The sequence below is a fragment of the Rhinolophus ferrumequinum genome, chromosome 6 (genome assembly GCF_004115265.2).
Source record: "Rhinolophus ferrumequinum isolate MPI-CBG mRhiFer1 chromosome 6, mRhiFer1_v1.p, whole genome shotgun sequence".
Taxonomy (NCBI): domain Eukaryota; kingdom Metazoa; phylum Chordata; class Mammalia; order Chiroptera; family Rhinolophidae; genus Rhinolophus; species Rhinolophus ferrumequinum.
Genome location: NC_046289.1, coordinates 63,031,863 through 63,048,092, shown reverse-complemented (window position 1 = coordinate 63,048,092; position 16,230 = coordinate 63,031,863). Strand labels below are relative to the sequence as shown.

Genomic DNA, 16,230 nt, shown 5'->3' with positions numbered 1-16,230 from the left:
GGGCCTGGCATACAGTTGTCAACATCTGTTGAATTAACAGATGGATGGATACTTAAGTTCTAGATCAAAGTTAGAGGTAGAACCTCTCTATGATCGATCAGGAAGTTTTTAAAAACTGCTTTGAAAACAGCAGGTCAATCATGCCTTCGTCTCCACTGCCCACTCCCCGCAAGTGATTTGTTTGGTTCTAAGGAAAAGTTTGAAAATTTACTAGGTTCTCTCCTCCCTTCATCCCACCCTTCATGGGAAGAAAATAAAAATGTGGGAAGAGTTTCCACTTAAAAAATATGTGCACATACCTGCACACACCTCAAAAAACTCAAAAAGCTATAAATGTCTATCCCTTTGTCATGCCAAAGTATATATAGCCAGCATGCCATAATGAGAGAAGGGCTATTTATAGTTATAATGAAAGGGCTACTACAATTGTTGAGTATTAGTATGTAACTGTGCCCTGTGCTTAAGTGCCTCAAACATTTTCACATATGAACTGCAAAACACTGCTGAGGGAGTATCATTAACTCCATATAGACACAAGCATGCAGAGAAGCTAACTCACTTACCAAACATTTATCAAGCACAGAGCTAGGCACTGAAGGGGTAAGTGTGAAAATGTACCCAGTCTTGCTCTCTAAGAGTCATAGGAAATCAAGTGGTCAAACTAGGACTCAAACCCTGGCAGATCTGACATCACCAGCAGTGTTTCAAACACCATGCCACACTGTAAGCGTCTAGTGAATTGAGACTTGTCATTAGATACAGTTTGTCAAAAAGCGTACACAACCTAGTCTTACTTTATCTACTACAGTGTAACAAACAGGGCTATGATTCAAAACACTTCGTTTAAATGGAAATTTTACTGAAGATGACCATCATTTCTTTCCTATCGCTACAAATGCTTCCTTTGGAGGGGACAGCTTTCCCTGTGACCCCTTCTAGCTACAACTGATTGGCCACTAACTAGAATCCTTACAGAACTGAAACTGAGGTGAGTTGGTGACATAATATAGAACAAAAAAAATTCATAAACAATACATAGCACCTGCTCCAATCCCTATGCTTCCTGTTGTTCAATTTTTCCTTGGATTAGATTTACCCTTTTCTTGAGTGGGTTCTGTTTCTTGCAAATGAAACCATTCCTGACCAAAATAGTATTCACTAAAATGGGTTATTCTCTCTGATATAAAAACCAATTCTACGTTCTATTTCAATCATAAAAATGTTATCACTCAAAACTAGTTTTAACATGACTTTTGATTGTCCACAACACCTCATAAATCTTTTCCTAAATTTACATGGGAAATTCTCTCCCATCTTGCTCCGAGGAATGAATGCAAATAGTGAGACAACTGAGCTCGCAAAATAACTGCTAAACATCCACAGGCACAGGATGAAAGTAATAGCCCCAAATGCATACCTGCTTAGTTACCAAGCTTCTGTTTAGTTCTTTTTATATCAATCAGTATTATATCTTTAAAAAGGGAAAGAAGGGGGTAAAAAATTTGGTGGTTGAACAAATTTGGAAACTACTGAATACTATTAAAAAAAAAGTTTTTTAAATATTTCCAATGTTTCTAACTCCAGCTTCTCAGTCTTTCATAAGTAATGAGCATCAGGATACTCAGGGACGCACTATACAGCTCATACTTAAGTCACCTAGATCCTTTTCTCCTCCCACAGTGTATTTGGAGAAACCAGGGTTATACTGGTTTGGGAAACTAGAGGAGAGCACTGCTTCAACATAAGTTGTTCACGACCTATTTAAAAATAAGTATCAGAGTTATCTCTTTCAGCTAACCCATTCTGCTCGTTCCTTAGACCACGTTAATCTTAACACTTAAATCATGCCATTTTCTTGCTTAAAAAAACTATCGTTGGCTTTCCGTAAGGCAGGAGTGGATAATCTCAGTCCTTGATTTAACTTCATTATGATCCAAGGAAAAGTAGAAAGAGATGAAAACATGTTTCAAACCAGAGTAGTAAAGGACGTGCCAAAAAGACTTAAAATGGCAAAATGATGAGATATCACAAAACAGGGCTGCTACTCCATCAAAGTCTGACACCTCTGAGGGTCTATCTATTTCACACCTTCTGAATTTCCCATCTCCCTCTAATCTAAAAGTAACCATAACAAATTTTTGTTTATTGAAAATTTGTATAAACCCTGGTCTAAATTTTTAAAACTAGAAGAGCAAGTTTGTCTTTTTTTTTTTTTTTTACTTTTGTTAAAGGCAGCAGATATATTATTAAACATGATTTTAAAAATTTTGTTAGTGATTTTTTTCCATCACTAACAAAAATCCTATATAGGAAAAATAATCTTCACCTCAGTCTACTGGATGGATCATAATCAAACCCCTCAGTCTGGCACTCAACATTGTTTATCAACTCTCTTCACTTAAATTACAAATTAAGTTGCAATCCCGCTATTCCCAAGATGACACTGTTTTAATCAGATGAGACTTCTTACCAATTCCTCGAACTGTTATAAGCCATTCTAGCTCTGTGTCTTTTGTATATGTTGTTCTCCCACCTAAAATAGCTCTTGCCTATTTCTTTGAAACCATTTTCCTCCCCAACATTTTTCATGATAGCTCACAATAATCTTCCCAGTTCTCTGAATTTCTAATGACAATCAAGAACATCTTAAAAGCACAGAGGGGAAAAATAATTCCTCTATATTTAAGCTAGCAGCACATTGAAAGTGAAGTATAAAGGTAAGAAAAAGCAAAAAGTGAGACAATTTACTGCCAATTTCCCTAGAGCACAGGTAAGTTCTACTTCTTAAAAATGTTTTTCTTCGTGCAACATCCCCACCTTGTGGACATCTAGGATATTGTTAATATCATTTCAGCTGTACTGAACTTTTCACAAGCATAGGCAGAAACAGAATGCAGGTACATATAATGCTTACCTATCCTTAGCTAATTAGAAAGTAGTATAACCTCAAATAAACTAAACTTTAAAGTATATCTTCTATAACTGGCTACTAACTAACTACATTTCTCTTTATTATCTACTTTTGAGTATCCTCAAATTCTGGGTAGAGGTTTCATAATACAGTTACTGGCCTTTAGGAGGCAGTAATGAGAAAGAAACCAGTGGAATCAAACTATGGTTTAAGAAAGAAGCATAAATAAGACAATGTTAAAAGCTTTTACCCATCTATAAATTTCACATGATATCTCTAGAAAAACAATCAGTCATAAAGCCTAAGATGCTCTCTCTTCTATTATTACCTTTTTCGAGGTGTACACAATGTGGCACAATATGCATTTTCGTTCTCGTCCCATCGTGACCAGATCTGAAGCACTCAACGTCACACCTGCAATGAGGAAGTAACATTTAGTAACCTTTTTCCCAGATGTCTTCTTAGATTCATCTCAACATAGCCCAAAATACAAGTCTTGCATCTCCTTACCTCCACCCTGCCCCCACCCCATCTTCTCATCTTGGTAAATGAAAATTCCCATTTTCCAGGTACCTCGGACAAAAACTTGGTTACTCATCCTTGGTTCCTCTTTCTCACCCCATATTCCCCCTGACCAGAAAATCCTGTCTGTCCCACCTTGAAGTATATCCCAAATCCAACCATTCTTCACTGCTGAGCTTATCAATCACCTCACATGACACTCACTCACTGACTTCACTTCCTACTTCTACTCTTATTCTCTTAGAGTCTACTCTCAAAACAGTAGCCAGAGATGCCAGAGATTCTCAGAACAGGATTCTTTTAAAAGTTAAGTCAGTTTCCCCGAGCTCTTGTGCTCAGAATCTTACAATAATCCTCCCATCACACTCACAGGGCTACAAAATCTGTTTCTCACTTACCCTCCGACTCCATAGCTACCCCTCTCCCTCTATCCCTCTGCTCTAGTCACATGGCCCTCCCAGCTAGTCCTTGATCACACCAGGAATTTTTTACCTTACGGCTCCTTCTGTATTTCCTGTTCTCTGTCTGCAATATTCTTCCTTAAGACGTCTATATGGTTCTCATGGCTCACTCTCTCACGCTGCTTCATCAAGGAGGCCTTCCCTGACCACCTACAGAATAATGTACTTTCTGGCCCCCTCACACATTTCCTCTATCCCCGTATTAACCTGCTTAATTTTTTATTTGTTAATAGCACTGTGGTTGATTTTTCCACAGCTGGCCACAACATTATCTCCCACTCCATGTGCTCTTTTGCATTGTAATCTTGTCATCACCACCCATCAAAAGGTGGAGTCTATTTTCCCTCTCCTGTGACCTGTTTTGGCCAATAAAATGTGGTGGAAGCGACAATGCTTTAAAAAGCTGCAGCTTCCGCCTTTGCACATTTCAAACATTCTCTCTTGAAATCCAGCCACCATGCTGTGAGAATCCCAAACCACAAGGAGGCACCAAGGGAAAAAAAGCTGACACCTCAGCTGAGCACCCAACAACAACCAGAACCATCTGACAGCCATGTTGGGCGAGTGAACCATGTCACATGTTCCAGGCCCAGCTGCTAACGAGGGACCCCAAGCGAGACCAGTTAAAGAATTATGCAGATGAGCCCCTTTCAACCCACAGAACTGTAAGAAACAATAAAATCATTGTTTTTAAGCCAGTAAATTTGGGGGTAGTTTGTTACACGGCAAGAGATATCTGAAACAAGCATCTTTTACTACCGGACATAGTATATATTTATTTATTTTCTATTTACCCCATTTAAAAATTAAGTTCCACGAGAACAGGGAATGTGTGTATTTTGTTCACTAGTACAGGTCTAGCACTCAGAACAGTGTCCAGCACATGGCAGGCAGGTACTCCAAAGTACTTGTTGAATTGTTCCAAATGGAACTACCTTGAGTTACTAAACGCGAGATAGAGCTGAGTCAATACTGGGGTTTGGATTAAGACCAGAGAGTTTCTATTTTACAATTCTCCAGCACTAGCATACTTTCCTCCTGAGTCCCTGCAAGGATACTCTCTATACAAGAAAATTTAATCCCATTCCCCAGGTAGCATTGTTTCCCTCCCCCCCGCCACACACACACACACACACCTCTCACTCTAATAAATATATCTGCTTCCTTGCCTGGCTTCATTCTTTACAGGACTTAAAACTGTGAGCTAATGAAGTTATAAACTATCCTAATTTAATCTGTAACTCCTAGACAACTCGGCAGTTTCCTTGCTATTACAACCCATTTCATACCACTACTTAATGTCTAACTATTCAGTTACAAACTACAAAACACCAAAATAAGAATATAGGGTAAAATTTTGCACATTTGAGAAAGGTGAATATCAATTAATAAGACAAAGAAATACAATACACCTTTATAGATAGGTACAGTGTTACCTATGCTTCCAGTATTGCTAATAATCCTAATCTCAAAATAGACATAAATCACTCTGGTGCTATGCTACAAAGCACAATTCTTTTAATTCCCTTATATCCTAACATTTACTTCAATGTTAATTACTATTTACATGCAGTATTGTGTTATTTTATTCAACAAGCATTTACTGAGCACCAAGCACTGTTCTAAAAATTAGGGAAAGAGTAGTAAAGAAGATATGTCCAGAAATGTTTTTAATACTGCTTCAAGTTATTAACTATCAAACCAAAACAGGAACAAAAAACTTAGAAGCAATAAAATCAATGAAAAAGCGTGACTTTCTGGGACAAGCAACAGCAGCTATTGTGGAGTTGTCATATATTTACTCGACTGAGTGCTATGCACTAAAATACAAACTGTATTTCTATTTAATAAAGCCAAAGACATCAACTCTGAGTAAATGAATAGTCATATAATAAAAATATTCTCTATCAATCTTTTAACCAAAATTCCCTCTTTTCACTTTTTCCTTTCATGACCTCCATGTTTCTAATCCTCATGTATTAAGTCAATTCATTTTCACTTTTATAAGAAATCAAAAAGTATAATTGCTAGCAAAGTATATAATCAATAAGGAAGACCTAGCATTTAAACACTGAGTTGATAGGATTCCAGCCAAAGACAAAGGAGATTTAATTTGTACATCCTTAAAAACGAGAAAATATATGATTTCCATTAAGCTTTCTGAAATACTGAATTAGCTCACAGCCTGATAGATGGGAACCATCCAATTCTGAGATCTCAAAGTGCTTGAGAGATTACGTTACACAAGTCAAGTACGTAAGTGCAAACAATTCAACTACTGCTATCCTCACTTTAAACAACGCACATTCCCCCACATCTTTAAATATTCCCACTATGAAATCTTCCAAATTTTCTCAAATAAACTATGAGAAATATCTGTGATATTTCTTAGTCATAATAGCCTTAAAAATCCTATAATACCTTTTCTCAACATCCTACTATTCTGTCAATACAATTACCAAAACCATATTATTGATTTTTTCTTTCAGATTCCCATGTATAGACACCAAGTCCTGACAGATTTGTTTTTCATTGTTGTTACCTATTCTTTAGTGTGATAAACCTGCATGACTTCACAGCTGTTCTTCTTCATTCCACCGCTCTATTGACTAAGGTTTCCTACCTTGACTCCCGCCGCCAATATATAAGCAAGTTCTACATCCAAGCAGTATATCAGAATCACCCACATAGCTGATTAATACAAAGAAATACAATCGTTGCAGGCAGAGTAGAACTATTGCGTTCGAGTCTCCAGAGACTGCATTCTGTACTTCATTATGCTCTCCCCATCTTTCTACAGGGGTAGTTCCTCAAAAGTGACTTAAATTGGTCAGCAAGACAGCTTTCCAAACAACCACTATCTCATAACACTATAATCCATCTCAAACATCAGTGTCAGAACATCTCTCCAAATATTTATTACATAACTGAAGGCTGGGAAGCACCATTTAGTGTCAAAGAACTTTATTTGGAACACTGTCACGTTATCCCATTTTACTGTTAATACAACCTGCAAAATAAGTAAGAACAGGCTGTTGGATGGTTGGTATGTCTGATCTCCCTGGCCTTACCACGAGGAAGACAGCTGTCTTTTCATATACCTCTACCATTCATACAATAAACCCAGTAGTACTTAAGATATTTGAACCCTGACTTAATTAAAGCCAACTCAGACTCTGTATGACAATAATACACTATAAAACACTAAAGGAAAAAATCTTAATTACTGGTTTGGGAGGGCGTAGGTAATAGAGTGGTACTCAGATTAGAATCCCTTTTCTGAATTCCACAAGTAACTTTCTGTGCTTCCACCTTAACCCTGACAGAAAAGTAATGGATTTCTGACGAGCAAGGCAGAGCAACAGAGAGACAGCGTTCATTGATAGAACAAGTTTTGCCATTACCCCTAGGTTGCCCAGAAGGTTATGGGACAAAGACATGACTGGCACTTTTGGGAGGTGTCCTCACATTGCTGAATGGGCCACCCCAAAATGTTTCAAGGCTCCTCACTAAATTGACAGTAGAGGTCAGGAAGTATTTGGGGGCACATCAACCTATAACCACAACTTTGAAAGGTTTATTCTGGGTAGCTAGTTCTGAGTTCTAGCTGCCTCCTGCTACCCAAGTGAGTGAGTGAGCATAAGCTTGTAAGCATTTTACTCACTTGCATTCCTACTTTTTATATCATCTGCCCTAACACCACATTTAGCAGGAGTATATGTAACAACTACTCTTTATTAGTCAGCATAGGGCTAAAACAAAGATAGGAAGTTCAGGCTGTGAGTCAGGAAAATGCATTAAATGTTGAGCCCCAGCAAATGAAGTTGTTCATATTGCCTATCACCAGGCAAGGAAATGGACAGGCAGACCTTAAGTCAGAATTAGAACTACTGTTCGGTTCCAATTCTTTACTCAATTCTGGAACTTGGCAAGCATTATGTCCTAGAGGGAAAAAATAACTGCGGAAGAAACTGGGATAAACCAACCCTAACAAAATAATAAAAATATTAGCTAAAGTTATCATCATATAACAGAGTAAGTCCTAAGCCCAAAGACAGCTTATACGAATACTGTTTTAAAAAGTTATCAGTAGGTAGCTTGTTGCATTTATTTAATAGTTTAAAATTTTTGCATTCCTGTATTCAACATATCATTTACATATATTTCCGAGCAACCTCCACGGTCCACATAGCAATTTAAAATTATGTGGCATGAACTATAATCACTACCCACTAAAGAGTGAGCCTCGCTAACTGCCCGATATTCTTCTCAAACAGCTTTACTGTTCTCCATGCAGCTGTTGCTAACAGCACATTCAATCATCTTTATCCACTCTATACAAGTCTGACTGAAATAGCAATCACCTTCCTTATTTCTTCTTCATTATAGATCTTTTAAGTGCATGGCTGACTAGACCACAGTAACGGTGTAGTACAATAAAGCATTTTTTCTCTGGCAGTTTAATTGATGTTAATAGCTTTCTAAATGCCTTTGTCCTGTATTTAAAAGAATCATTCAGTCTCTGAAAAGGTCACCATGTAGTTGATTATATTTTAGGGAGGAATTTATGTGCTGCTAAAGTAGCAGTATTTGCAAATTTTGAAATTTGCAAGAATCTTCAACATCCTTGTAAATAAATGTCAAAAGTCTCATGTTTACTGAAAGCTCACATGCATACTGTACATGTGGCAGTAAGATGCCCAAACATCTCAGCAAGGATGAATGCTTAGACAAAATTTGCTACTGTTCAAAAGTTCACCATTCCAACAGCTTGAAAAATCTCAAAGGACACAAATTTACCTTGAAATTACCAGCCTACAAGGAACAGCTATATAATATCCTCCTATGTAGTCTCAGTACCCCCTCAAACTATTCTCAGGTAACCCTGAGCTTTCCTAATTCCTTAGACTGCATAATCTCTTTAAAATGCAAATCTGATCATAATATTCCCTTGCTTTTTCACCCAGTATTGTATTTTGGAAAATTTCAAACACAGAAATGCTAAAATAATTTTATAGTGACTAGCCCACATCCCGTTTCCCATACACCTCTATACCCATCATCTAGATTCTACCATTAACTTTTTACTATACGCGTACTTGCTCTATCAGATCAGATAACTATCCATCTATCCTTGGTCATGATGTATTATGATTTGTTAATATTTTGCCTAGAATTTTTGGATCTATTTTCACAAGGCACACTGTTTTGTAATTTTCTTTTCAATCTGTAACATCTTTATTAGCTTTTGGTTATTAGGGCTATACTGGCCTCTTGAAATAGGTCCAGAAGGGTTTCCCCTTTGTCTATTTTCTGTCTATTTATATAAGATTGATGTTATGTCTTCTTTAAATACTTGACAGATTTCATCAGTGAAACCACTGTGGCCCTGAATTATCTTTGTGGGAAGGTTTCTTTTTATCATTAATTCCATTTCTTTAACATAAGCTTATTCAGATTTTATTTCAACTTGTGACAGTTTTAGTACGTTGACATTGTCAAAAAACTGTTCATTTATACTGTCAAATTTGTTGGTATAAAGTTGTTTATAATACCCCCTTATTGTCTTATAGGATCTCTAGTGATAAATCCTTTTCATTCCTGATACTAGTAATTTGTGTTCTGCTTTTCATTATCACTCTATCTACAGGTTTATCAATATTACTCATCTTTTCAAAGAACCAACTTCTGGCTTTGTAATTTTATCTTTTTTTTTTTTGTCTTTATTTCATTGATTTCTTCTGTCATTTTTATTATTTCTTTCCTTCTACCTACTTTGGATTTATTTTGCTCTTCATTTACTAGCTTCTTAAGATAAAACTTTAGGTCACTGTCTTTAGACTTTTCTAAAATAGGTTTTTAGGCTATAAACTTCTCTCTAAAGACTGCAATAATTGCATCATACAAATTTTTTACCATTTTTTAATAAACTATTTCTTTTAGAATAGTTTTAGATTTATAGAAAAGTTGCAATAGAGCACCCATATACCCATTAATATTTTGGGTATTAAGTCTCTGAAAGTTACTTTAACCCCCCCCCCCCCCCCCCCCCCCCGTTTCCCATATTATGTACATCTTACATTAGTATAATCTGTCACAATTTAAAAAACAACATTGACACATTATTAAATATATTTTCACCTAGTATCCTTTTTCCCTTCCAGGATCTCAACCAGGATACATTTAGTCATCCTGTCTCCTTTAGGCTCATCTTGACTACGACAGTCATCCCACAAGTTTGGATGTATTTTTATCATCCAGTTCAAAATACTTTCTAATTTTTCTTGTGATTTCTTCCTTGACTCACAGATTTAGAAGTTTCACTGAATTTCCAAATACTTTCGGGATTTTTTAGACACCTTGATTTCTACTTTAATGCCATTATGATCAAAGAACATATTCTGTATTATTTCAATCTTTTCAAATTTACTGAGGCTTGATTTACAGCCTCGCACCTGGTCTACATGTACACTTGGGGGAAAAGGTGTATTCTGCAGTTATTAGGTGGGAATCAAAACTGATTTTTTGTTTCTTAGTTATTGAGAAGAGTTAAAATCTCTGTAATTGTTTTCTATTTCTTCCTTTAATTGTATCAATTTTGCTTGATATGTTTTGAAGCTCTGATATTAGGTACATACGTATTTATTATGTCTTCCTGATGAAGTGACCCTTTTATCATCATGAATTTAAAATTTAAAAGATATAAAACAGTTTACAGCTGAGCTGGTTTCAAGGCGAGAAATGCAATTTTACGATAGAAGACTCAGACTCACCACTTGAACCCACTAATCAATGTCAACATCACTAACTGAGGAAAACTATGTGTACAAGCATGGCCTATGATATGTGTGTAACCTGAATCCACTCAAGTGTTTAGCTCTACCTTCTAGGTTATAGTAACAAGTTAAATGATATCACTACGAATCAATCTGCTAAATCCAGATAACTGCCCAGGTCTCTTCAACATGTCATGATGAAAAAAGAGAAAGGAGGGGAAAAAAGAGAAAAGGTAACTATTTTAGATTTTAAAAGACTTCAAGAGACATAACACTCAAATGCAATGTATAGATTTTATTGGAAACTGGATTAAAAAAGTTTAAAAAAGGGGGGACAATTTGTGGAAAATTTAAAGGATTGGGTACTAGATATTAGAGGAGTTACCATTGTTCGGTGTGGTTATGATATTGAGTTATGCAGTAAAATGTTATTTTTATTAGACACAGATATTAAAGTATTTAGCGGGGCAGCTGGTTAGCTCACTTAGTTAGAGCGCGGTGCTCTTAACAACTAGGTTGCCAGTTCGATCCCCATATGGGCCACTGTGAGCTGCGCCCTCCACTAGACTGAAACAACTATTTGACTTGGAGCTGATGGGTCCTGGAAAAACACACTTAAGTAAATAAAAAATTAAAAAAAAAAATTATTTGGAGGTGAAATGTCAGTAATGCGACAAAATATAAACAGATTTTAAAATCTGTGTGGTCAACATTTTATTTTCTCTACTTTTCTGAATCTTCATAAGTTTTCATAACAAAAAATAACACAAAAAAGCTTACAGAGAAAATTATTCCCCTCCCACTCCTGTTTCCCAGTCACTGCCAGCCAGTTACCAGTTTATGTATTCTTCCAGAGATATTCTATGCATATATATGCAAATACATATATATTATTTAAAACACAAATGGTTGTACATCCTCTTTTGCACTTTTTTCCCTCACTTACCATTATACCTTGGAGATCACTCAATGTTAGCACATAGAGGGCTGGCTCATTCTTTCTAACAAATGCATAATTTATTTAACCATTCCTCTACTGACAAAAACTTAGAAATCTCATTTCTTGATAGTGTCTTTCAGGTTAAAAATTCAAGAACCAAACCTAACTGACTGTAGGATTTCAATTAGCGATTTAGCATGCTGGATTTGCAAATGTCTGTCTAGGTGCTCTTATTCACTGAGTACACAAATTAATCCCAAACTTCCCACTTAAACACTGCAGTTACAAATTTAAAAATACTCAATATGTGTACTCCTCACTGAGCCATTCTGTCCCAGAACCAAGTCAGCTGGCATCTACCATTATTCCATGCTTCTCTTGTACAGTAGCCTTCAAACTACATGTGTTCTAACCTAGATGTACAATAATCACCATTCAGTTTTTCCTTTTGAAATATCTTACTTTTAATCAGAGCAATTGGTTCTGAACTAACCTGATCAGACTCCTTCATACATTCTACCTCCTCCCATGTCATTTTGAAATTCTCTTCAAAAACCATCTAGTATCTTTAATTAAAACCACCTACCATTTTCTAGACGCAGTAGTGAACTCTAGAAACTATAACTGTAATGTAGTTGCTTCTCAGCAGAAGTGCTTAGAATATCTACCTTGGTGCGGCGGGAAAAACATAAGCTTGGGCACTGTTTGTGAATTTCACCACTTAACCCTAGCTAAAGTAGCTTGAGCAAATTACCATCAAACTCTCAGAGCTCTTATCTGAAATGTGCTCCCCTAAACCACCTTCTGTGACAATACCTCATTAATTGTTTGATCGATGCGAACGTATCGGCCCGTGTGTTGTACGTACGTAATAAATCCCAGTTGAATCTAAATATTATCTTCCATTGTTTCGTTCACCACCAAACTTGAGAACAGGGCTTAAAACAAATTTTAAGATTTCCCATGGTGTTTTAGAACACTATTAGGCTCTTAGTAACTGATCAAAAGTTATTCTGGCTTGAGTTAATTCGCTATAAACCATTATCTAGCACTCATTTGCTAAATACGAGAACTTCCCTCAACTAGGATGTCAGTCCCAAATTGCTAAGAGCCATAGCAATCTCAGACTTCCCAACAAGATGACTTCATCTCAAAGACTCTCAAAAGATGATGCTGACTCTCAAAGATGATCGAATTGAGCAGATTGAAGGGAGAGTGGGGTGCAAAGCATTGCCTCTCCATCATTATGTACCAAGATTAGAACTAAATATTAAATTGACACATAGTAAAAGCTCCATAATTAGCAGCTATTATTAAAACACGTCCCACAGAGAGAGAAGGCGGAAGGAGGAACAAAGAATGGAGACTGTCACTCACAAGAGGTCGAAAGGTATCCCTGGCCTGAAACCCGCAGGCCTTTAAGCAACTGGGTCTACGGACTCCCTGCTGCCCCGGGCGCCTAAGGAGTCAGAGGCCTCCCTTAAAGGTTAAGGATCTGCAGCCACGTTTCCTACCAGGGCAAAGAGCAAGACTGGGACGCTCCCGCGAGAATCTGTACCCCGAAGCCAGAAACACCGCCTGCCCGTAAATCTGCGCAGGCTCCGGGAGAGGGGACAGCCAGGTGGCCCCTGCACCGCAGCCTGCAGGAGCGGAGACCTGGCCGCGTCCCGCAGCCCCAAACCTCCCTAACAGGCAGACCACCCGACCCCCGGGCTCCCATACGCCTCTACGCAGCCCGGCCCCTAGATACTCACCCTCACAGCCGACTTACTCCATCAGGCCGCCGAGGCCCGGGCGGGGGAGCTCCCTGGCGCCCCAGACGCCCCCCTCAATTTGGGTCCGGCGGCCCGTTCTGGGCCCGCTCCCCGCCGGGCACCGCCGCCGCCAGCGCGCAGGCGCACAGAGCGCCGTCGCGCACCCCCTTTTTTTTTTTTTTCCTTCGCGGTACGCCTTTCTCAATAATCTAGCTTTATTTGAACACACGGGAGTGAACAACGGACACCAGGGAAAGAGGCTTTTGTCAAAAAGAATGAAAGACAACCAAGGCAGGCTGGCTTGCGAAATGGCAGTCCGCTGCACTGGACGCTCCTGTGAGCAGCTTCCTTGGCTCCTTTTTCATTCTTTTTGCTATTTCCGGACCTCCCTCTTGCTCTTATTCTCTTCCTAAACCACCACCATTCCGTTTAATTAGAGGCAACTGTTTCAGCTAAATTTCCAACCACCCCTTCGTTGTAAAACTTACTGAAGCTTAATGGAAAGTTGCAAAAGCTTTAGAACAGATAGAGCTGAGTTAAAATATTGACCTAGGTACTAATTGGTGACTGGACAAATTACAAGTTTTCTTGGAACCTTGCTTTCCTCAGAGTTAGAAGTAAGATATCTTATCTCTCAGGGTGTTGCTAATTTTAAATGATGTAACATAGGTCAAGTGCCTATCACAGATCAGACAACCATCAATACCTATGATTATACTCGAATCAATACCTACTGTATTTATATTTATTATTAATCTTAATTTATTATTAAACCCATTCCCTTAGGATACTATTTTAGTGACTAAAAGTAGTCAGATAAACCAAGTTACATGAGGTTGATAATGGTGTGAAGTGTTACTCCTATGTTATTGAGCCTCTAATAACATCTATGTTTAATAAGAACTTCAATGCCTCAAATCAAAGTAAGCACTTCCCTCCAATTATGTGTAAATCCAGTTTGGCTTCTAGGGGATTGAGCAACTAACTATTCCAATTCTGTATTTGTGACATCACAAGTCCTTAACACACTCAACTTCTGGGGTACACTGCTCATCCTACTCTCCTTCAAAGGTATGCAATGGAACAACTGCTTTACCCTATAAGCTCAGGGGCGTAGTCCAAGGAAAAACTTATAGGAGATCGAGGTCAGCTGTTGGTGAACATCAAGGTAATCCTAGATCAGGGTTTCTCAACCTTGGTACTGTTAACATTTTGGAGATAATTCTTGTGTTGTTCTGTGTATTGTGGGATATTTAGCAGCACCCCAGGACACTAGATGCTTCTAGTACCCCCTCCCTTTACATCATCCCCCACCCCCATCATCTTGACAATCAAAAATGTCTCCAGACATTGCCAAATGTCCCGTGGGGTGCAAAAATATTCCCGGTGGAGAACCATGGCATTACCAGTGACCATCCCAACCCCAAATAAACTCAACCATACATTTTCTCCAATTCTACCCTCAAGAAGTGATTACTGCTTGAGAAAGCTACGCAGGAGGGCAGAAAACCATGAGTTCATTTTTATTGATCCTATCCAGGCCCGTCACACTGCTTACTAGTCCTATTACTTTTCTCTGGTCAACTTGTTCTATCACTTTCTACAGTATTCCAAACCTTCTCCACTTTCCTTAAAACTTCCAACCCCTTTTCTATCAGCAGATGACCTTGTCTCCTACTTCACAGAGAAAACAGAGATCAGCAGATGAGAACTTCTTTAACTTCCTGTTACAAAACATACAAACTTACAGACACATACTTCCTCTCACTATAATTGAGAAGGTATCTTCTCTTTCTTCCAAGATATTCTTCCCATCAAGTGCTTTGGATTGCCTCTACTCTTACCTTCTCAAGATCTTTACCTACTGACTAGCACTTCTCTTTGTTAAACTGTATTTTTCAGTTGTATCTTCCCTATCATTCTTAAGTTTCTCCTGTTTTAAGTCTTAAAAAACCAAAAAAAACCCACCCCAAATCCCAAAAACAAAAAACTTTGACCTCTTGTCATCCTCGTTTCCTCCTCTTAAGGCCAAACTTTCCAAAAGCATTCTATGACTTGTCCCCATTTCTGCATCTTCCCTCTCTCCAAATTACTACAATCTGTCTTTCAACCTCAGGGTTCCGCCACATAGCTTTCACTATGATCACCAATAACCTCTGTGTTATTAAATTCAAAAGATATTTCTCAGACTTCATCTTCCTTGACTCCTTAGGAATAGACTACTCCTTTTTTTTTTTTTAAATCTCTCTCTCTCTCCCTTTGAATTTGCAACACTGTACTTTATTCTTAGAGGGGCTTGGAAGGGTTACCATATCTGCTTATAACCTTTCAAACCCTTACTGGTCATAGTATAAAGTGCAAAACCGCAAGGCCTTCCTAGATTTAGTCATTCCGACTTTAAAATTTTTATTCCCCCCTTTACCTAGAGATATATGATGAGCTCTAAGTCTCTAACCAGGGTGAACTAGAAAGAATTTCCAGAAGGCGCTATGTTTTTTGGGCATGAGCTGTTCCCAATGAGGTCTGTACAAATCTATTTCCCTCCCGGACTTCCTGGAGAACTTCTACTTACTTGTCCTTCATGATTTAAAAGTTACTTCCTTCGGGAACCCTTCCAGACATCCCTAAAAATAAGGCGCTTTGTTCATTGTTCGCCAAAGGTGTCTCGCATTTTCTATGTGCCACGCACTATATTCTATCCACTAGAATTTGTTTACATAACTATCTCCCAGTCTAAGACCCTGGAGAGCTGAGAAAGCATTCCGTTCGTCTTCTTTTCCTCCGCGTTCATCTCGCACAATGCCTGGCACACGGTTTGCTCTCACTCAATGTTTGTTGCAAGAGCACTTCCCACCTGAGGGCGGGA

At 38.2% G+C, this 16,230-nt stretch overlaps 1 protein-coding gene across 3 annotated transcripts in view; it reads right to left on the bottom strand.

Annotated features, from left to right (window-relative positions):
- Positions 1 to 16,127, bottom strand: part of ZNF106 (zinc finger protein 106) — a 59,524-nt gene extending 43,397 nt beyond the window's left edge. For 2 of the 3 annotated variants that reach the window (XM_033109700.1, XM_033109703.1), the window contains exons 1-2: positions 13,365 to 13,519; positions 3,240 to 3,325 (exon numbers count right to left, since the gene is read on the bottom strand). In XM_033109700.1, the coding sequence (XP_032965591.1) occupies positions 3,240 to 3,293 (54 nt within the window). In that variant the 5' untranslated portion in view covers positions 3,294 to 3,325; positions 13,365 to 13,519. Of the gene's footprint in view, positions 1 to 3,239; positions 3,326 to 13,364; positions 13,520 to 15,936 lie in introns of those variants that run through there. The other variant, XM_033109701.1, reaches the window with a different exon arrangement.
- Between the last annotated feature and the right edge of the window lie 103 nt (positions 16,128 to 16,230).